This window comes from Culex pipiens, chromosome 1, assembly GCF_016801865.2.
Source record: "Culex pipiens pallens isolate TS chromosome 1, TS_CPP_V2, whole genome shotgun sequence".
Classification (NCBI taxonomy): Eukaryota; Metazoa; Arthropoda; class Insecta; order Diptera; family Culicidae; genus Culex; species Culex pipiens.
The window spans coordinates 123,512,710-123,535,369 of NC_068937.1; the positions used below are offsets into that span (position 1 = coordinate 123,512,710).

The window sequence follows — 22,660 nt, forward strand, 5'->3', positions numbered from 1 at the left end:
CACCACCAGAAACGACATTTACGGCACGTGTCGGAGTCGTGCGTAAGAAATTTTGACTTAGTATAAGTGTCCGGAATTGCTCACACACGCGCGAGGTGGGCTAAACTCTTGCGGTAGATTCTTGCCGATCGTGCAAAGTGAATCTGAAACATTTGCTGCTGACGTATAAATTGGTCGAGATAGTTTCATTCAGGCACAGTTCGATCGCTTGTTTCAGTAAGCAAACAGCACCTCCTATCTGAAAATGGCATTCAAGGTAGGTATCAAAGAGAAGAATTGGTGAACGCGCCAAATATCCAATCAACGCATGGGCGGAAGTAAGCAATCGATCTTGTTATTAATTGATTGTTATTTTTTTTTGAATTTTCAGTTCGTGACCTTCCTCGCCCTGGTGGCCGTTGCCCGCGCCGGAGTCATCTCCAGCCCGGCTCTGTCGTACGCCGCTGCTCCGTCTTATGCGTACGCCGCTGCCCCAGCCCTGTCCTACGCCGCTCCAGTGGCCAAGACCGTGTCTTATGCTGCCCCCGCCCAGTACGCCTATGCTGCCCCAGTGGCCAAGACCATTGTTGCTGCCCCGGCCCTGACCAAGACCGTTGTCGCCGATGAGTACGACCCGAACCCTCAGTACTCTTTCTCGTACGGAATCTCCGACAAACTGACCGGAGACCAGAAGGAACAGCACGAGACCCGCAATGGAGATGTCGTCGAGGGATCTTACTCGCTGGTTGAAGCCGACGGAACCCGCCGCATTGTTGATTACACCGCTGATCCCATCCACGGATTCAACGCCGTCGTCCGCAAGGAAGGACTCGCCGCCCCAGTCATCGCCGCCAAGACCGTGATCGCTCAGCCCGCCATTGCCAAGGCCGTCTATGCCCAGCCCGCCTACACTTCCTACGCCGCCCCAGCTGTGACCAAGACCATCGTCCAGCAGCCAGCCTATGCCACCTATGCCGCCCCAGTGGCCAAGGCCGTCTATGCTCAGCCAGCTTACACCTCGTACGCCGCCCCTCTGGCCACCAAGACCATCGTGTCCCAGCCAGCTTACGCTTCGTACGCCGCCCCAGCTCTGTACCATTAAGGAGATCCGACTGATGCTATTTTCCAAGGCTGTTTGTTAACTGTGTTTACTAATTTATAAACGAAAAAAAAAGTATTGAATAGATGAAAAATCATCCAAAAATCAAACCTTTTGCTTGTGTTTGTTTTTTTATTATTATTATTTTTTCAATGTGACGTGAAACTTTGATCATGTTATCATTGAAAGTAAGTAGAGCACTTTGAAAAATAAGAAGTAGAATCGATCCCTTCGTTGGTATAGAACATGAAACAAGAAACACCCAACCGAGAGTAATTTTATTAATCAGTTCATCTCCACTGAGTGTTATATATCGGATTTTGACCTTCGCTACATCATCATCGAGTAGTGGTAGATGAAGGCAATAAATGTTGGGTCAAAGGCCTCAGGATCAATTCTCGAAATCGAAACTTTTTGTCTATCGAGAGGAACTGATTTAAACAAATGCATTTTGTTCTCATGAAAATCATGAACAAGCTGTCGCACCAAACCTTTATTTCCCCATCAACTACATATTACAATTTCGATGCCTCTGTACTCAAAAATCAAAAATTCAAAAATTTGGAGCCCAACACATCCTTTGACTACCTTACCTTCAACTGCCTTACTTTATAAGAGAACGCTCTGCTCAAACACCACCCTTACCCCCTGTACTGCCCACCATTGAAAAAACGGCTAATATCCACTTTTGGGAAAAACGAGATATTAGCACCAGGTGGTAGAGGACGTTCCAACGCATCTTCTGGAACTTGAATTTTACTGAAATAGTGTCTAGACTTGGCTGCCGATGCGAAAAACCAAACGGCTAATATGCCACTCTTATGGGAAATTACCTTGACGGAGATTTTGTGTCAAACACTAAAACGCGTTTTTCTCGGAATACTTGATTTGGCATAATAGCCGAATTTTCAATTATGGGCAGTGTAGCCTGACGTACTTTATTGATGATGCTCAATTTCTATAGATGACGGCATATATCTTTGCCGATTTGCTAGACCAAGATTACTTGATCGGCGTGTTGATTGATTTTCGGGGGGTCATTTCGCCTCAACTGTCCACAAAAAAGTACAAATTCAAAATCGACTTTTTCTGTTCAAGCTCAAATTTCCTGGATCTGTTGGTACCATCAAATCATGCAAGAATCCCGATTTTGATCCAAATTTGACCACCCCTTCTTTTTTGGCACCGCCCCAAAGTTTTGAGATCTTTTACTGGGCAACCAAGGTCACATTTTGGCCTCTGTTATTGGCCCAAGTAATACCAAAATTTGGTATTCCTGTGTTATTTACCTCTGCTCGGGATGGTCCAGACGAAACCTTGCAAAATAACCGGCAAAAGCTTGGGTCAAATGTGGCTAGATTGTTTGGCGAAGTTTGATGAAACCTGCCTGAAATGCCAAATTTCACCCTTTAGACGGAGTGACATTAGACCAAATGAAACTATTATTAAGTTAGTATGCATGCATGTATGAATCGTATTGATAGTTATGCTACAATGTTGAAAGTGAAGTTTTTCAAGCACTAAGGTATGTTTCGAGAAATTATTAAACATATTTGAAAAGGTGGAATTTTTTGTTTCTTGACGTTTTCAGTTTGTTAGCTTATTCAGCCTCCTGCGATCAAAATTTGATTTACGTAAATTTTCCCATAGAATCTGCAGATGCTCCGGAATCGGTCCCAGAGTGGCCAAAGTGGGATTTTTTAGCATATTAACCTTCCTTGGGCTTATACGAACCCAACGCAACAAAGATCACCTCTTTTCGACGCTCCGTATTGAACTGATTCACGTTCGAACAAAACCGTCGAAATTTTTTTTATATATATAAAGATAGAAGATAAATAGAAGATAGAAGATGTAATTTTTTTAGCAAAGTTTCTTTAAATTGTCCCAATCCCAATCTTCGAAGGGTTAGAGTTCAATTGCAACGATAAGACCCAATGTACAAGAACTAACGAAGTTAATTTTTCAATTATTCCCTGAAGTGTCCATGCATTTATGGATCTATGCAATTATTTCAGGATTTGATCCGAGAATGCAGCAATAGGAAGATGATGAATACAAATTCCCAGACAGATGTGTACCCTTAAACAAAATCTTAAGTAAGCAACTAGCACTATGCTCTCTGCTCTAAGTCATGATGCAATCGGTCAGTGACATTTTGCAATATGACAAAACCTTGCGCCATGCGTTCTGCCCAAAATAGTTCACTGGCCAGGATAATGCAGACCAGTTTTTTACTACTTTGCACGGCACGTGCCAAGTCATGCGTACAAACTTTCATCTTAGTATGTGTAGCCGGAATTGCTCACACCACTGCGAATTCAGCGCGAAGAGGTCTAAGCTCCTTCGGTAGATTCTTGCCGATCGTGCGAAGTGAACCCAAAACTGTCGCGACTTACGTATAAATTGGCCGAGATAGTTTCATTCAGGCACAGTTCGATCGCTTGTTTCAGTAAGCAAACAGCACCTCCTATCTGAAAATGGCATTCAAGGTATGTACGAATTAAAAGAATTGGTGAACGCGCCAAATATCCAATCAACGCATGGGCGGAAGTAAGCAATCGATCTTGTTATTAATTGTTTTTGTTTTTTTGATTTTTTAGTTTGTGACCTTCCTCGCCCTGGTGGCCGTTGCCCGCGCCGGAGTCATCTCCAGCCCAGCTCTGTCCTACGCTGCTGCTCCGGCTCTGTCCTACGCCGCTCCAGTGGCCAAGACCGTGTCTTATGCTGCCCCCGCCCAGTACGCCTATGCTGCCCCAGTGGCCAAGACCATTGTTGCTGCCCCGGCTCTGACCAAGACCGTTGTCGCCGATGAGTACGACCCGAACCCTCAGTACTCTTTCTCGTACGGAATCTCCGACAAACTGACCGGAGACCAGAAGGAACAGCACGAGACCCGCAACGGAGATGTTGTCCAGGGATCTTACTCGCTGGTTGAAGCTGACGGAACTCGTCGCATCGTCGATTACACCGCTGACCCACACAACGGATTCAACGCCGTCGTCCGCAAGGAAGCTCTGGCTGCCCCAGTCATCGCCGCCAAGACCGTGATCGCTCAGCCCGCCATTGCCAAGGCCGTCTATGCCCAGCCCGCCTACACTTCCTACGCCGCCCCAGCTGTGACCAAGACCATCGTCCAGCAGCCAGCTTATGCCACCTATGCCGCCCCAGTGGCCAAGGCCGTCTATGCTCAGCCAGCTTACACCTCGTACTCGGCTCCTCTGGCCACCAAGACCATCGTGTCCCAGCCAGCTTACGCTTCGTACGCCGCCCCAGCTCTGTACCATTAAGGAGATCCGACTGATGCTATTTTCAAAGGCTGTTTGTTAACTGTGTTAACTTATTTATAAACGATAAAAAAAGTACTGAATAGATGAAAAATCATCCAAAAATCTAACCTTACCATGTTTGAACGCAACGGGTAATTTGAAAGAAAAATACAATTAAGTTTTTATATGCGGGAAGACGATGTATCGCAAAATTCAGACCAATTTTAAGCAGATAACTTGTGGTTCAAGTTTTACAGGAATGTTTATGTTTAAAGGGGTAATTTAGGAAATTCTTTAAGGTTTTTTTTTCTCATGATTAAATTGAATCTATCACTTTCGGCTCTTTGCATGTTCTTAGTTAGACTTCAGCACAGAGCAGATTTAATTTTTTTTATTATAAAAATATTTTACCTAGTATTGAAGTATTGATTAAAGTAGGGTCCATCCGTAACGAGTTTTGAAGAGAAACAATCAATTTAGCGAAGCTGGTTACACGGACGATCCGTGTAAGATGATGTTTTAGCCATTTTTAGGCACAATTTAATTTTAGTCTAAACTGACACTGCACAACAAAGTTAATACATCGATTTACAAATTTGAAGCTTATTAAGTGCTCTAAAAATGCTGTCTCTGTATAGAGTGTAACCCCAATTCACCCCAGTTGACGGTTCTTTTAAGGATCTGTCTACCCATTTTTGAGACAAGAGTTTCGAATTTGGCGTCATCCATAAAGTAGGTAACGCTTTATGTAGTGGAGGGGGAGAGGTTCTGAGCAAGCGTGGTTTGTATGTTATATGTATAGGAAAAGTTTGAGAAGGAGGGGGGGGGGGGGGGATTTTGGCTGATTTTAGCTTGTCGTACGTTATGGATGAAAGCTTTGCAAATTTGCATTTAGTCCAGCCTAGCCACAACGTACAGATATTTTAGCACATAAAAAATGCTCAAACGAGTTTAAATCTAAAACTAAACATTATTTTTCCAAGCTGAACAATGCAAAATAAAAGAAAATGATCCTCTGTTCGGTCCAGAAATCAATCGTTTGATTTATTGAAAAAATTAAATGATTTAGTTGATGAACAATTTGGGGATCACATGAAAACCTTTCATATTATCGATATAGTAAATCATTTTGTTATAATATTGAATTAACCTAAGGTTTACAACATTGGCAAGCTCCAATTGTGCCGCATTCGTAAAATATCTAACATATCAGTTGTGTGCACTAGTTGCGTCATAACTGATGCAATATTATGTAACAAATGAAGTAAGTGAACTGGATTCAAAAATTGCATCATAAACCGGCAGCATCCACCTAGCATCGCACCAGCAGCTCAATCACCACGGCATCTGGTCGCTCTGCAACTTCTCTGCACTGCAACCGCCCAGCCAGAGCATGCAGTTTCCCAAGTTCACCGTTCAAGTTCACTTTCAACGGCAGCAGTTGTTAAAAAGCAAGCGATCAATGCGAGTGACATTAAAACTGACTACCGGCCAGGCAAGTTTTGTGCGGGAAAAGAAGATCAATGCTGAAAATGGCCCCGATTTTACAGGGTTGGGCTGAGGACATACACTTTAGGACCTTTACCTATTCCTGCTATAAATTGGACGGGCCACGCTCGGTACAGGCACAGTTTGATCGGTTCCATCGCTTGGTGAACATTGCACAGCTCAACTGGCGTCCTTTTCCTTCTCAACTGTAACAACACCAGTTCAATCATTATGGCTTTCAAGGTGGGTAATTGTACCTGAAACTTTAGCCGATCCTTAAGCAACATTTTAATTTCTCTTTTCCTTTTCCCCTTCGCTGCAGTTTGTGACCTTCCTCGCCCTTGTTGCCGTTGCCCAAGCCGGAGTTATCTCCAGCCCAGCTTTGACCACCTACGCCGCTGCTCCGGCACCACTGGCCTATGCCACTCCCTTGGCCAATACCATTGTGGCTGCCCCAGTGGCCAAGACTATCGTTGCCGCTCCGGCTCTGGCCAAGACCGTTGTCGCCGATGAGTATGACCCCAACCCAGAGTATTCGTACTCGTACGGAATCTCCGACCACCTGACCGGCGACCAGAAGGAACAGCATGAATCTCGCCACGGAGATGTCGTCGAGGGATCTTACTCGCTGGTTGAAGCCGACGGAACCCGCCGCATCGTTGATTACACTGCCGATCCCATTCACGGATTCAACGCCGTCGTCCGCAAGGAAGGTCTCACTGCCCCAGTCGTTGCCGCCAAGACTGTCGTCGCTGCTCCAGTGACCAAGACCGTGATTGCTCAGCCAGCTTTGGCCAAGACTGTCATTGCCCAACCTGCCATCGCCACGTACTCGGCTCCTCTGGCCACCAAGACCATCGTGTCCCAGCCGGCCATTGCCTCGTACGCCGCTCCAGCCCTGTACCATCATTAAACAATGAAGCATAAGCTTTCTGCCCCACTGACTGATTGTTGATTGTGTTGATTAGGATTTTGCAAAGAACTGACATTGAGGATAATAAAAAAAACAAATTAATTTTTTGTTTGTTTACCATTGCTTTGAATTAAAAAATATCGTCTAAAAAAATATTAGCTTCACAAAAAACACTCGTTTTGAACTTGTGGAGCGAGATATTCATTTCTCACGCCAATTTATATAAATATGGCGTGAAAAAATTGTTTAACGATAGCCGGTCCGGTTGCCGATCTCTAAGAAATACAAATAGACACGGGTTCGATTCTTGCCCTGTATGCTTTTTGTTGAATGTTTATCTTGTTTAGTGCAAGTATGAAGTCGGTGTAATTTCTAATGAATATTTTAAAAGTGCAAAAAAGGTGTTCATAATTATATCACAACAACAACACTACTTTACAGCAATGATTTTACAAGCTTTATTGTTACAAGTTTTACATTTTGTAGCATTGTTCTGTAATTTGGTTTAAATAGAATTTTTCCACATGCTAAAATTTTGTAAATATTTTCAAAAATCCTCATTTTTTAGTTTGACGTCAGTAAACGTTTAATTTTCGTCATGGTATGATAGATTTGGGCTTCCAAAACATTTTCCAATTGACAGAATTTAATGTTAGTGAATGTCCTGCCAATAAATTAAATATTAGATTTGGGGTATAAATGGTATAGAATCATATTAAGCAACCATGCCCACCCACGTTTATCGGTGAGGGAAAAGGGTGTCCGCACATGGTTGTCTATAAATCGTCAGTTATGTGCTATCTTGTGACAACGACCATTTAGTACTTTTCGAGAAAAGTTTGTTGGTAAATAATTTTAAAACTATGAATGATAGAGTCAAACTTCTTAAAGCAATCTGTTCGTATACTATCGCATAACAAACGCTCCAAGTTTCAACTAATTTGGCTACACCAGTTAAAAGATACAGTAAATAATGTAAACAAAAATCTGAAAAGCACAAGTCATAAGTGTATTTCGAAAGTAAAATTGTACTACGTGTCACAAGTGTGCACCGAATTCCCATACAAACTAAAATAAGCTCAAATCAATGGTTTAATCGACTTAATCAGTATATTTTTATAAACAAAAGGTTGCATTGCCTTTAGAAAGTATGTGTGTACATAAATTTGTGAAAAACAAGAATTTTTTTCCACATTTTCCAACAACATGTATGACGTGTCACAAGTGTGCACAATCATTTTGATGATAAAATGGTCTATGTCACAAGTGTGTATTGCGATATCCGGGAAACGGAAGCGAGTTTCCAAAATCGGGTTAAAGCATGTTGTAGTGTTTGTTAAGTATAGCAAAACGTCATCATTAACTCATTTTCGACCAAAATGGTCTATGTCACAAGATAGCACACAGCTGACGAAATATTAAATTTTCGCATGGTTGCTTAAAACACAAGCTTAAACAAACAAACTCGAACTATTTGACAGTATGACATTTTGCCTGCCTTGTTTGTTTGCATGCATTTGCTTTGCAGACTCGTCAACCTGCATACATTTTGCTTTGTTTGTGAGTTTGTTGCAAACTTTTCGCCATAGTCTAATACCCTCGCTAATACCTGTTTATGATGATTCCGTAAATTTATAGTCGAAATTTACAACTTTATTTATCGACAGGGAATTTATCAAAACTTAAGTCTGTCGATTGGAGTGTGTTCAAACAGCCCAATTATATCATACCTTGACGAAACGAATGCATTTACTGACATCAACATCAAAAATGTCGAGTTGTTTTTTACAATATTTAAGGTGTATGTACGCACCCTTGAAATTTTCGATACCAGATTATTTAAAGATTTTTTTTATCACTGACTTACCATAACTAATGGTCAACCCCTATAAGATTAATAAAACACATTTGTTTTTGTCACCTGTTCCAGTTTCATATTTCGGTTCAAAAAATCAAAAAAATAAATAAGGAACAAAATTATAAAAAATGATAACAGTTGATCAGTCCATTGCTTAGTGGTACAGAGCTGGGGCGGCGTAAGAAGCATAAGCCGGCTGGGACACGATGGTCTTGGTGGCCAGAGGGGCGGCGTACGAGGTGTAAGTTGGCTGAGCATAGACGGCCTTGGCCACTGGGGCGGCATAGGTGGCATAAGCTGGCTGCTGGACGATGGTCTTGGTCACAGCTGGGGCGGCGTAGGAAGTGTAGGCGGGCTGGGCATAGACGGCCTTGGCAATGGCGGGCTGAGCGATCACGGTCTTGGCGGCGATGACTGGGGCAGCCAGAGCTTCCTTGCGGACGACGGCGTTGAATCCGTTGTGTGGGTCAGCGGTGTAATCGACGATGCGACGAGTTCCGTCAGCTTCAACCAGCGAGTAAGATCCCTCGACGACATCTCCGTTGCGGGTCTCGTGCTGTTCCTTCTGGTCTCCGGTCAGTTTGTCGGAGATTCCGTACGAGAAAGAGTACTGAGGGTTCGGGTCGTACTCATCGGCGACAACGGTCTTGGTCAGGGCCGGGGCAGCAACAATGGTCTTGGCCACTGGGGCAGCATAGGCATACTGGGCGGGGGCAGCATAGGACACGGTCTTGGCCACTGGAGCGGCGTAGGACAGAGCAGGGGCAGCGGCGTACGACAGAGCCGGGCTGGAGATGACTCCTGCTTGGGCAACGGCCACCAGGGCGAGGAAGGTCACAAACTGTAATAAAAAGGTTGATTAAGTTTACTCATTGCACCGAATTTCTTGAACTCCTACCTTGAAAGCCATTGTCAAAGGAAATAGGCAGTTGTTCACTAAACAATGAAATCGATCGAACTGTGGCGATACCAAAGTGCCCCTCCCAATTTATAGCAGCTGAAGTTTCGCCAAAATTGGCAACCGTCGTCAACTGAGCTCAGAACTTCTCCACGGTCTGATTCTCCCAAAACTCGCCAAGGTTCCAAAAAAGTTGTACCAAACCAAAGGCAAAATGTTGAAACAGGTCAGTTTCTGGATACCATTACGCCAAATTCTTTCGGTTCACATAGTTTAGCGAATCGTCAACGCCGCCGAAAGGATAAACGCGGAAAAAGTGCAACTGGTTCGAGGCTTTGAAGGTCGCAAACAAGTTATTTCGCGGTGGCCGCGTGTTTCGTGGTTCCTTGTCGCACTGTGAACAATAATTTACTATAAAACGAGCCGGATGGTTTGGAGAGAACACACTTCAATTGATTCAATCGTGCAGCCAACAACTGGAACAAAATGGCATTCAAGGTAGAAACAGGTTAAAGCACATACGAGGACCTTTGACTAAGTTAAGTTTAATCCTTTTCGTTTCAGTTTGTGACCTTCCTCGCCCTGGTGGCCGTTGCCCGCGCCGGAGTCATCTCCAGCCCGGCTCTGTCGTACGCCGCTGCTCCGTCTTATGCGTACGCCGCTGCCCCAGCCCTGTCCTACGCCGCTCCAGTGGCCAAGACCGTGTCTTATGCTGCCCCCGCCCAGTACGCCTATGCTGCCCCAGTGGCCAAGACCATTGTTGCTGCCCCGGCTCTGACCAAGACCGTTGTCGCCGATGAGTACGACCCGAACCCTCAGTACTCTTTCTCGTACGGAATCTCCGACAAACTGACCGGAGACCAGAAGGAACAGCACGAGACCCGCAACGGAGATGTCGTCCAGGGATCTTACTCGCTGGTTGAAGCCGACGGAACCCGCCGCATCGTTGATTACACTGCTGACCCACATAACGGATTCAACGCCGTCGTCCGCAAGGAAGGACTTGCTGCCCCAGTCATCGCCGCCAAGACCGTGATCGCTCAGCCCGCCATTGCCAAGGCCGTCTATGCCCAGCCCGCCTACACTTCCTACGCCGCCCCAGCTGTGACCAAGACCATCGTCCAGCAGCCAGCTTATGCCACCTATGCCGCCCCAGTGGCCAAGGCCGTCTATGCTCAGCCAGCTTACACCTCGTACGCCGCCCCTCTGGCCACCAAGACCATCGTGTCCCAGCCAGCTTACGCTTCGTACGCCGCCCCAGCACTTTACCATCACTAAGTGTTCCTAAGTACCTGTTGAACCGTAATTAATTATGAAGAGAATGTAAATAGAACAAAAGCATCCAAAAATCATTCGCAAGTGCACTTTCAATATCATTAATCCGTTACAAAAGTTGCATCATCCTCTGCTGACCATGGTCAATCTCCCAAGTCTGCAACTGGTTCACCTACATATTGCCAATCACCAACGGCCCAGTTCTAGCTGCATGATGTAATTTCGGTACCATTCGTGTAACTTCTAGCCTTTAAAGAAAACAAAACTCAGCCACGATCGGTCATTGGCACCGAGCCCAGAAGTCCATTTCGTTTGCAGATCACCCTGCTTCTCACCTGACATGACCTGTCAAGGTCACACGCGAGTGGGGTGCTCTCCAAATGGTTCGCATCTCCGAAAACGGGCTCCGAAATTTACGATCTTGTTGGTAACTTGGAGTGCGCGCCATTGACCCTCACGTGAGCTCACGCGCCAAAACAAGCTTTCCTTCGATCTCTCACCGGCTGATGCTGTTCGGATCCGCAGCAAGTTGGACCAGTTAATGAAGCATGTGCTTTATATTGTGGCGGAGGTCCAAATGTGATTAGGTGCGATGACAAGGTGAAGGGTCCTACAAATGACTCTGTCGGGGTTTTTTTTGGTGTCCGTTATTTGAAGCTACGAAATTTTTTTTTCTCTTTTGACCCCAGCTTAGGCAAACGTTAGTTAAGGGTCATAAAATTCAAGTGTTTATGTTACTTCCTCAGAGGTGCCAAAACCTTGATGTCTAACGGTTTGGGTAGTAAAAGGGGAAAATTGTCGTCGATTGTGTGCTATCTTGTGAACGTTATGGTCGAAATGAGTTACTGCTATACAACTCGTTTTTCAATAGTTTCTCTACCTGAACTGATACAGCATTGAGGATTTTCGTGACGTTACAATGATGGCATTCGATTCAGCAGCCAATTTTAAATTAAAAAAACATGAACAAGTCTAGTTTATGTTAATAACCATAGCAGAATCATAGCCTTTTCGAAAAAAAAATATAAAAAAACCAAAGTCTCCACCATTGTAACGTCACGCTACATAGGGGAAATATGCCCATTTTAAGCCTAATAAGCGGTCGTGTTTGAATGATGCTGGATAATCTGGATTGTTCCTTGAAATTCACTAAAACCAAGTACACTAACGAGTAAAGCAACTTTTTGTGAACATTTCTGTTTATTTTCACTTTTATTAAAAGTTATGCTATTCCTTTTACAAGCATTTAAAAAAAATATTTCAAAAATGCATTCTAATCAGTCGAGTGCATTGGGCCACGCCCATTTTTCTATTTTCAGCTAAGTTCTTTTTTTCTTCCAGCGCTCTTTTGGGTCTGCTTAGTGCTGCCAAAATTGATGAAATTTTAAGCGAACACTCACGAAAATTAGCATTTATAGCCAAAGTTTCCTGGCAGCACTTGCTCACTCCAAAAGGCGCTGCCCCAGCATGTTGGTGGTGTTGGTGGCCACCTTTGTTCTTTATTTGCCTTTGCGAGGAGCTCGATTTTCTTCAGCCTTCGATTAGAATGGATATTCAAAATTGAAACGTCAAAAGACTTAGCGCGTTTGTTTTTTTGATGGTGCTTGCTAATTATCTAAATTTTTCGGAATTATTTTTCAAGTGAGTGACTAAGTAATGGTCAAAAGAACATGTTGCCGGTAGTTGGAAGCAATTTTATATCTTAAGCGCTTTGAAATCGTTAGCGCAAGTGAAAAGATATTGATGGCGACTTTCGTTAAGCAGTTAACCTCTGATCTTGCGTGTGGATGTGTGTGCCACCAAAATTATTAGAAATGGTCTCGTAAAATAGAAATTATGATCAAAAGTGCATTTAATATGATCTTTTTGGCCAGTAAGTGGCATAAATTTGCGTGCTTACTCGAGGTGGTGCTGTTGCTGGTAAGTTTATAGCCTGAAAAGTATTTTTTGAGCTTTAATCGAGCATCAAACTCTCCATATGACGAAGATAGGTGTTTGATTAGAAAGGGTATATTTCCCCTATTCTCTCGTAGAGCATAAACCAAAACGTAAAATCCTAATCCCAAAGTTGATTCTTATGGCACATTTAACGTATTTTCAGAATTTGTAATAATAAGTGTTTTCCCTTGAATTTCCGAGTTATGGCCGAAAAAACTGAAAAAGAAAACGTCAAACCGTTGTAACGTCACTGCAGAATGTGTCAAGTATTTTATTTAAGACCATATGTCACCGTTTGTTCACTTTAGATTATTTTCGAAAGATTTGATGGTTTTCCTATACAATTAAAATTAGACTGAACCAATTAAACAAATCACGATCTTGTTTTTCTGTCTTTTTTACAAAAACAAGTCTGTGTAATAGGATGGGTATTTGTAGGGCATTCCCATAGGAACTCTCACGACAAAAACAGCTTATTTGGTTGAAATTTGGCTTGTCTTCAGAGGGTTAAACAATTTCAATTTATATGGAGATTACTAAGAATAATAAGGATTTTTTGTTCAATCATTCTTTCATGTCGGATAATACAGATGGAAAACTTTTGGTAAGGTATGATATCCAGTTGCCCCATCAAAAATCCTTTCTTCAAGATGAATGCACCATGCAGATAGGGTAGGGTAGTCATCAATGAGACACTTTTGGTTTTCAACTTTCAACGATTTTTCTAATTTTTTCTTCAGCATGTCTTAATGAGCTTTTAGTTGCATTATCTTTCTTTTAATGTGTTCTATCATTGACCAAAATATGAGATCGATCCGACATCTACAGCCAGAGTTATTCAACTGTCTCATTGTAGACGCACTTGGCAGGAACAATGAGACAGCTGGGGAACAATGAGACACTCTTCGAAAATCAACATTTTTCTAGCAAAACATCATGTTTTTGTATTGTTCCATTGCAGGTGACTTGCCTTGAACATTTTAGAGCAATTTTGCCAACATGAAACTTTTAATAACAAAAGTTACACTAAAAAGTATTTAAATTTTGTAAAATCCATATATTAATACCAAATAACTTTGTATTTTTGGTAAAATGAAGTTTAAACTCTATAAATATGCCAAAAATCACTTTTAATTCATGTTTTGAAAGATTTCCATCGATTTTGAAAAGTTTATTGAAGAAAAATCAAAGTGTCTCATTGTTACCCATGGGCTGAAATGAGTGGGGAACAATGAGACAGTCCTGGATTCTGGGTGTATTCTAAATTTTGGCCAAATCTAATGAAAGGACATTGTAGCCTAACTCAATCCCTATGGAACGTAGAAAGAAATTTGAAGAAATATTAGATCTGGTGTAAATGGCAGCCTACGAGCGAAAAAGTATTTTTTGTCCATGATTTACTTTTACACCCCAGAATCAAACATTTATGAATTACTTTTCTAGGGAGCGTCCATAACCAAAGCCACTTATATGGCAGACGTGTATTCAGTAGATACACCTTTCCCCCAAATATGAGCCTGATTGGTTGAAACTACAATTTGTGAGAGCCATTTTATCATTGTTCCCCGTGTCTCATTGATGACTACTCTACCCTACAATGCAAATTCCCACGTGTCGTGAATTTACCATCCATGATCCATCACTCGAAGATACCTTCAAAAGGGGTCACGTCGGTGCAACACCGCGTGGCGCACGTCCGCCGTATTTAGCACTCTGATTAAAAACAAATCAATTCGAGCACGCAAGAACAGCCTCAAGAAAAAACCTTCCACCCTTGTCCAACAGATCATCAGCACGGCTAGCGTTTGGCTTGTCATAGCCGTTTCGTCATAATCCATCAGTGTCAGGCCGCGGTCAGCAGCCCGGGTCCCCTCCCCCCAAAATGTGAACTTCACGCATTCCGCCATGAGTTGAACCGACGGTGACCGCCTTTGAACTAGATTGAACCATCGACGGTCTTAAGACCCCGAAACGCACCTGGCCAAATTTGAAGTGAGTGAGTGATTAGTGTAAAATAAAACTGACACCAGCATTAGGCAGTGGGCAAATAAAGGTAACGACTAAGCGCTAAGCGCAGGCTAAGCACACTTTAGACAAGATTTTGGACACAACTTTGACGCCCTCCTCTAATGCTGTGGTCCACCGAGACATCGGTCACGTGCAGTTCAAGAACGCGCGCTGCTGGTCGTTGAAACCGGAAAACTAGACTCGCGCGATTTGAACCAATCAACTTTGCTATAAATTGACCGAAACATTTCGATTAAGGCACAGTTCAATCGATTGTTTAGTGCTGTGAACACCAACTCCCCAAGAAAACATCCCCAAAATGGCATTCAAGGTGTGTTTGAGAGTGATCTTTTAGTGAGCTATTGTGACCGTCAAGAACTTTTGAACGATTTGAATCTTGTCAGTGATAGGTGGAAAGTGTTCTAAACTGTTGTGTTTCTCTTTTGCAGTTCCTGACCTTCTGCGCCCTGGTGGCCGTTGCCCGTGCCGGAGTCATCTCCGCTCCGTTGGGTTACGCCGCAGCTCCGGCTCATGTGGCTTACGCCGCCCCAGCCCAGCTGGCCTACGCCGCCCCGGTGGCCAAGACCATTGTGGCCAAGCACGTCGTTGCCGACGAGTACGACCCGAACCCTCAGTACTCGTTCTCGTACGGAATCTCCGACGCGCTGACCGGTGACCAGAAGTCCCAGCAGGAGTCTCGCAACGGAGATGTCGTCCAGGGATCGTACTCCGTCGTTGACCCCGATGGTGTCAAGCGTACCGTTGAGTACACCGCCGACCCCGTCCACGGATTCAACGCCGTCGTTCACCGTGAGCCGCTGGCTGTCAAGGCCGTCACCAAGGTCGTTGCCGCCGCCCCCGTTGTCAAGACCATTGTCCAGCAGCCGACCTACGTCCAGCAGCCCACCTACTACGCTGCTGCCCCGGCCCTGACCAAGACCATCGTGTCGCAGCCAGCCTACTACCACCACTAAGCCAAGCGATTAGAACTGTCATCCCTCAAAAGTTCCCTTTATTGTTTCCTGTGTACATAACCTACAAGTTACAAGCTGTTAACTATTGAATTATTTTCGGAAGAGAATATAAAATAGATTAAAAAATACTAAACTCTCAAATCAAACAACTTGTTTTTATTTTGCCACGGCATGGTTTTGGTTACATATGTTTTAAAATGTTTCCAAACTTTTAAGGTTTTACTCTCGTTTGACTCTTATTAATATGTATCCCGATGGTTTGGCAAAGTCAAACTAAAAAGTGACGAACTGACACACTGTCAAACTTAAGATGAACTATGATGGTTTGTTAACAATCCATGTTTAACCATCGGGGGTTTTGTGCAAAATGTGTGCTTTCAGTTTCATTGAATTCAACTTGACTTCAAAACTTTTATGAAGTGAGGCTATTTTTGGATAGGCGAAGTCTACACTTAAATTTCCAATCGAATTTTTGTTGCTTTTTGTAGGGTACGTTATCCATTAGTAGACCCCTTTCCTATAGTGGACAGGGTTTTTGATGAAAAATTCAATAAAATCACTACAAATCATTTATTTGGCATGTTCAGCATCATTTAAAACAATGTTGACAGACATTGAATTGCCCTTTTCACCAAAATAAGTGTTTTGAGTGCGACATCTGAAATCAGCCATGGCCACTAGCATTTTCACAACAAAACTGCATTTATATATATTTTTTGAAAAGATCCAATAAACCAAATTTCCAGTTTTTGGTTTTAGGGTCTTTTTGAAACCGCCTTGAGTCAGGGGTTTTAAAAAACACTCAAAAAGCAAAAACTGAAAATTTGGTTTATTAAAAGGTCAAAAAAAAAAAAACTCCAGATTTTATGATTGAATTAACTATCCAATCATTTTTTCACTGATTATTTAACTTCAGCAGATCGAAATAATGTTATAATTTTAAGGAACTTTACTAATATAAAGCAAAGAACTGCTAATTTTCGAGCAAAAATTAGGGGAGGTCCAACATAGGACAACGAAAATCCAAACTTTTCCAAAAGTGGACCCCTGTTAATTTAACCTTCAAAAATGAAGAAAACTGTGCATTTAAGCAAAAGTTTCTCTTAAACATACAATATTGTCCGTTTCTCTCGAAGGTATACGCCGCGCGGCATTTCAGAATGTGCCGCAGACACTGTTGCCAGCGATTTTCTGCACTTTTGGTGCAAAAAAAAACATTCCCGGCAACAATGCCATGCAATTCGAAGAAGAAGATCAATAAAAACAAAACGCACAGTATGGGATTTGACAGCGCGCATTTGCTGAAAGTGCGGCGCGTCGTTTCGAGGCTGGTATGCCGCGTGTCTTTTTCGGGAATACGCGCAATAAATGCTTGTTGTTATCAACCTGCCGTTCTAATCTAGTCCGTCCCATATGTAAAAACAGCAAGCCGAGAAAAACGCAAAACAAATTTGTCCCGCCCATAAGGCTACGTGTTAGAATTTCAGAAAAAAAGTTAAATTTGCAATGGTTTTCTTGAAAAAACTACCAAATTTTATTGATTTTTTTGATGGTTCACATGATTTTGAACCAAACTGCATCATTAACTCAAAATTGACGAAATTACATATGGGACGGACTAGCTTCGAGCGGCAGTAAACGCATATTTTTGTCAATTATGAGTATAAATATAGCTGTTTATAAGTTCAACTTTTCAGCACCCATTTGAGTGCTGAAAAGTAGAACTTTTCAGCATTTATTTTGAAAAAGTGTTGCTATTCGATTCTGTTATTTTTGGTACAGAAAAGTAGGCTATTTCGTCGTTCAAGAATGACAGGAAAAGTGAGTAGTTTCACGACAGAGATGCAAAAAATATTTTTTGCAATTGGGTACTAAAGCCCTATGTCAATTTTTATGTACAACGTTAAAAAACACGATTAAAAACCATTTCTGATCACTTTTTTTTATTTTAATGCAAAATTTTTTTTTACAAGACAACATTTTTTCGATGGATTAACTATGGTCCCCTTGGAACGAGCTGTCAAGTAGGAGCTTTTCTGTCAAGAAGGACCGCGAGATTAATTTTTCAAAATTGATTTAAAAACCCATTTTAAACTCTTTGTGGTCGTACAAAGGGTCATTGTACTCAGAAAAATAAGTTTTATCGCTGTAAACAATAATATCAGCAATCTAAGCTTCATTTTAGGACCCAATTCCGTCGTGAAACTACTTACTTTTCCTGTCATTCTTGAACGACGAAACAGCCTACTTTTCTGTACTTAAAATAACAGAATCGAATAGCAACACTTTTCAAAATAAATGCTGAAAAGTTCTACTTTTCAGCACTGAAATTGGTGCTGAAAAGTTGAACTTTTCAGCACTTGTTTCGAAAAGTAACACTTTTCAACATTTTTTTGATTTAAACGATTTATTGACAAAATACATGAAAATTTAACTTAAAATTTCACTCAATGGGTGTTTTTCGGAATTGCAAAAAATGATGTATGGAACTCGTTGCAAAACTTGTTTTTTCAGCACTCTTCGTATTTATCCAACTCGGTGAACCTCGTTGGATAAATGTACGACTCGTGCTGAAAAAATCCTTTTTTTGCAACTTGTTGCATAAACTACTATTATAATGATAAATCAATAACAAAACATTTTTTTAAATAAACATGCGTGGTTTTATCAGTAACTGTAAACAAATCTATTGTTAAATTTCGGTCAACCATTTATGTAATTAATATGAAAAAAATGCATCAAAATTACGTTTTTTTATTATTTTTATGTTTACAGTGGTTTTTGAAACTTTTTCTCTGATCTTTTTCGGAAATAAATGTGTTTAAATGTCTTTAAAGTATTTTTGTTGTTTAAAGCCAAGTTTGTTAACCAAACATATTTGTTCATGATGAAAAGTGAGCAAAATCCATCTTTTATTCATTATATTTACCATTAGACCTACATCATGCATCAAAACATTAAATATCGGTTAAATTTGTTATAAAAATAACAGTTTGTATATAGTGGACCCGGGTCCACAATCGGATTATGGACCCGGGTCCACCATAGGAAAAGAGGCTTTTCATATTCAATATATTCAAATGGCTATTTTTCTGCTCAAAAACAAATAACTGATGAAACAAATAGTCAAAATTGCTCAAAAGACTTCACAATGTTTTGTAAAACAGGTTATGAAAAAGTGCAAAAATAAATTGAAAATTTGTGAAAAATGTGCATCGGGTCTACTAGGGGGTCCACTAATGGTTAAAATACCTTAATTAAAGAGTTGATTTCGGAAACGATGGTATATAAACGAACCAGAATACTGCCAAGAACTCTTGTTACCAACGGCAAAACTAGTTTTTGTTCATAAGCAAAAACATGGACAATAAGAGTTTTTTTTTGCATTTTTCGATCACAATACGTCAAATGAGGTGACCAGTAAGATCCTTTTAATTTTTTTCTCTTTTTTTTTTGCTTTATAAAACGTATAAAACACGTTTTAATTCCCCCCCGATTGCACCGAAGCGGTTTGCACCGGATCAAAAAGGATCTGGTCGAACGTGCGATAAACGTTCATTTTCGCACTCGTTTTCGCGGTAGCAAAGTAACGGTTCATTACCTCCGATACTGCAATGGGCTTCATCGATTGCAGGTAATTGTGGGTGCACTCACCTGAAATGAGACATACGAAAAATAAAAACTGAATTAGTCGTTACCGTTCCATATGGTTCGACACCATAAAGTAGCTAAAGTACGCGGTTCCCCGTCAGATTGGCACCGTGTTCGATAACATTAAAAATCAATAACCCAACAGGCAGCCGAGCCAATTTTGCAACACACTTTGACATCCAGGGTCACCGCACACCGGACCGGAGTTTACCCGGTCGGGGTTGTCTACCCGATAAATCATTGCTTTAACGCCCGAGATTACCCTCATTTCGATCGGTCCTGAACTATATTTCGAGCAGTCTGCGAAGAGTTTAAACAGCAAAACATTGACCTGCGAAATCGGATCAGCATTCCTTGCTGAGGTGCATCGTATTTAAATATTTTAAAATTTAAATTTGTAATTGTTAACCCTTGATGCACGTTTTGAGATACTTTTCCCAATGCGATTATTTTTTCATCAAAATGGAGGAAAAATTCAATTACACACATAAAAAAATCATAGTCATACAGTCGACTCTCTGGTTGTCAATATCCAAGGGACCGTCGAGGAAGAGAAGCATCAGTTTACAGAACGATGCAAAATGAAGACTCGATTGAAATTTATTTTTTCTTGATAACCAGCTATTCTTCATGTAAACTAATGTCAAAAACAAAAACAATGACTTTTATATCCCGCCGTTTGGCATGCATGATTTTTAAAACCCGCCAAACAAATCCTAGTAAACTGGGGTTGCGATGGCCAAAAAATTCTTGTCAAATATTTTCTGTTGTTGTGTAGAACCACACGGTTCTTACCCCGGCGAACACAGTTCAGATTAATTCTGTTTTATTCCAGCCTCAAGTCCGCTGTTCATGATGTCCGGCTCATCCCAGCGTGTGGCAACTCCACTAGGCACTACACACTTCGAAAAAATCGTGTAATATTCTGTCTTATCGATGCACATAACTGGAGCGTCTGATGAGACAGAAAATTACATCAGATTTTAAAATTACATGACATGAACAACGAACGATGGCAATGTAATTTTACGCGTGCTGGAAATTTTGGTTGGTGTAATATTCAAAATAAAGGATAATTTGGGATGGAAACCTTTCATAAAAATAAATCGAAATTGTTCGCTTAAAATCATTTTATTAGCTACACTTTCGTAAAGCGTTGAACACACAAGATTAAACACAAAACACTAGCATCACCGTAAAGTCGATCGCTGCTCGTTTCATCCAATCTTCCGAATTATTTGGAACCGTTGATGGAGCCTTGTAGTTGTGCCCGATCGGTTCAAAAAACAATGATCAGCTTGCTCGGAGCGGCGGCGAAATGCTTGCGGGAACACCTCCGTGCTCCTTCTCCAAACAGCGAACTCAAATTCTCCCGGCAAAATTTTCGGAAGCTGTTCCAGGAAACAAATCGACGTCAGCCGCTCAAGTGTTCTTGCCCGCCTGAGCAGATGTGGCCGGATGTTCAGCGGTAAATTAGCCCTGGCCAAGAAGTCGGTCCCTCGGCAAAAACCCTCGGTAAAGTTCTGCCATCTGAAAAACGTAGCAAGAAAAAATGCTGTGAATTTACTAAACTCCAACGCAAAATCTGTGCTTACCTCAATTATTGTTTTCACTTTTTCCTGCTGGCTGCTGGGGAACCGGTTGGTGGTGGAAGATTCTGCCCACTTTTGTCGGAATCTGGTTATTTTGGTGCCAGAATCTGGGCATTTCAAGACCGGAGCTGCTCCGCAATTTTTCTCTCCGCTTCAAACATGGCTGACGTTTAAAGTGTCTGTACACTGTCAAGGAAAATGCACTGAGAATGCATAGAATTGGGTTAAATTCAGAGTAAAATTAAATCATCGCACGTAAAATTACATTTAATCAAACGCTCCAAACATGTGCATCAAACGAAACGTACTGTTCAGTCAAAATAAATTGATCTTTCTCTCTTTTTCTCTGTTTCAGCTTATTCATATCAATTTTTAAAGTCTGCATCATAATAGCCACAATTTTATGTTCAATTTACAATTACATGATGTTATTTTATGTTGATTTTGCTATTACGTTAGGTGTAATTTTCATATTTTTTTAGTGTGTAGGACAGATCACCAACCATCCGAAATAATCGGGAAGATAGTAGGTGAAACTCAAAACGGATGTTGCACGTTCAAAGCAGGTTGCGCTAGCCGTTTGTGATGAGCCTGGCCACGAAGATCATGATGTCGAGAATTTCTTTGATTTTAGATCTTTCTGTGATTCCCAGTAGAAGTTTTTGAAAGATCACGGTGTTTTCATCTGTTATGATACGACATCAGGTACGAACAAAGAAATCCCTGGCCATGTACAAGACCCTGACAGCAAAATCATGAAAATAAAAAAAAATGATTGAATAAAAACCTGCATTCCTCTGTTTGAAACATATATTAGTCACAATTTTAACAATAAACATTAAACTTTTTTATTTATTCTTTTGTTGAGCACCATTTATTTTTTGGATTTGATTGAAAATTATTGAAAAGAATGCAAATAAAATAAAATTGGAACCGTTTAATTGATAGCCATTTCGGTCGGAGCAACGATAGTGGGCGACCTTTTGCGAAACTAGCGTCCATTACGGCCATTATTCCAGTTTCACTGGTCCCGACGTGTATGGTTGCATAGCTTGCATATTTTCCGTTCCGATGGAAGTCTTGTTGAAGTCCTGTCCAATGGTAGCCATCTCCTGGTTCTCACGTTCCGGCCAACCAGATTTATTATCCTGCGCAAATCTACCATGATCCGGCTAGTGAACGATCTGCCCTTTTCCATTACTTGTTCCTTCGCCGGGATGAGCCGGACGCATGAACAGCGGACTTGAGGCTGGAATAAAACAGAATTAATCTGAACTGTGTTCGCCGGGGTATGAACCGTGTGGTTCTACACAACAACAGAAAATATTTGACAAGAATTTTTTGGCCATCGCAACCCCAGTTTACTAGGATTTGTTTGGTGGGTTTTAAAAATCATGCATGCCAAACGGCGGGATATAAAAGTCATTGTTTTTGTTTTTGACATTAGTTTACATGAAGAATGGGAGAGAATCATGGCAACGTCCAGCAAACAAAAACAAATAAATCAAATGTCAAACACCCTTCAAAGCTTCGTTTCTCAAAGAAAAGTGTCTATGCAAGCCATGAGAAAGTGAAATTATTGACAACCGGAATTGATATTTAAAGCAAATAGAATCCAAGGGACCGTCGAGGAAGAGATTCTTCAAGCAAGAGAAAATATCGAGGAATAAAGACAACCGAAGTATGCGGTTTGAAGGGACTGAGAAATTCATCGGTACA

General features: G+C 41.6%; 4 protein-coding genes across 7 annotated transcripts in view; 2 read left to right on the forward strand and 2 right to left on the reverse strand.

Moving 5' to 3' along the window:
* LOC120426163 (papilin) overlaps positions 1–22,660 on the reverse strand; it is a 127,551-nt gene that overhangs the window by 54,895 nt on the left and 49,996 nt on the right. The gene's annotated exons all lie outside the window — the stretch shown is intronic.
* LOC120426148 (paternally-expressed gene 3 protein-like) lies at positions 97–15,753 on the forward strand. The gene is made up of 10 exons (XM_052706033.1): positions 97–256; positions 371–1,079; positions 3,536–3,570; positions 3,682–4,365; positions 6,158–6,735; positions 8,934–9,439; positions 9,974–10,002; positions 10,069–10,777; positions 15,030–15,055; positions 15,174–15,753. The coding sequence occupies exons 1-10, from the start codon at positions 245–247 to the stop codon at positions 15,696–15,698; spliced, it is 3,813 nt and encodes a 1,270-aa protein (XP_052561993.1). The 5' UTR covers positions 97–244; the 3' UTR covers positions 15,699–15,753.
* LOC120426147 (larval cuticle protein A2B-like) lies at positions 5,934–6,850 on the forward strand. The gene is made up of 2 exons (XM_052706337.1): positions 5,934–6,078; positions 6,158–6,850. The coding sequence occupies exons 1-2, from the start codon at positions 6,067–6,069 to the stop codon at positions 6,746–6,748; spliced, it is 603 nt and encodes a 200-aa protein (XP_052562297.1). The 5' UTR covers positions 5,934–6,066; the 3' UTR covers positions 6,749–6,850.
* Positions 8,739–9,648, reverse strand: LOC120426153 (cuticle protein-like). Its single transcript, XM_039590872.2, has 2 exons — positions 9,505–9,648; positions 8,739–9,447 (listed from the first exon to the last, which is right to left on the reverse strand). Exons 1-2 carry the CDS (start codon positions 9,514–9,516, stop codon positions 8,761–8,763), a joined length of 699 nt encoding a protein of 232 aa, XP_039446806.1. The 5' UTR covers positions 9,517–9,648; the 3' UTR covers positions 8,739–8,760.

Bases quoted from the DNA above. Each gene is read 5' to 3' on its own strand.
- LOC120426148 (XM_052706033.1), top strand. The intron at 6,736-8,933 runs GTACCATCATTA...TCTTGGTCACAG, and splicing joins TCGTACGCCGCTCCAGCCCT to CTGGGGCGGCGTAGGAAGTG. The intron at 10,778-15,029 runs ACTAAGTGTTCC...CAACTCCCCAAG, and splicing joins CGCCCCAGCACTTTACCATC to AAAACATCCCCAAAATGGCA.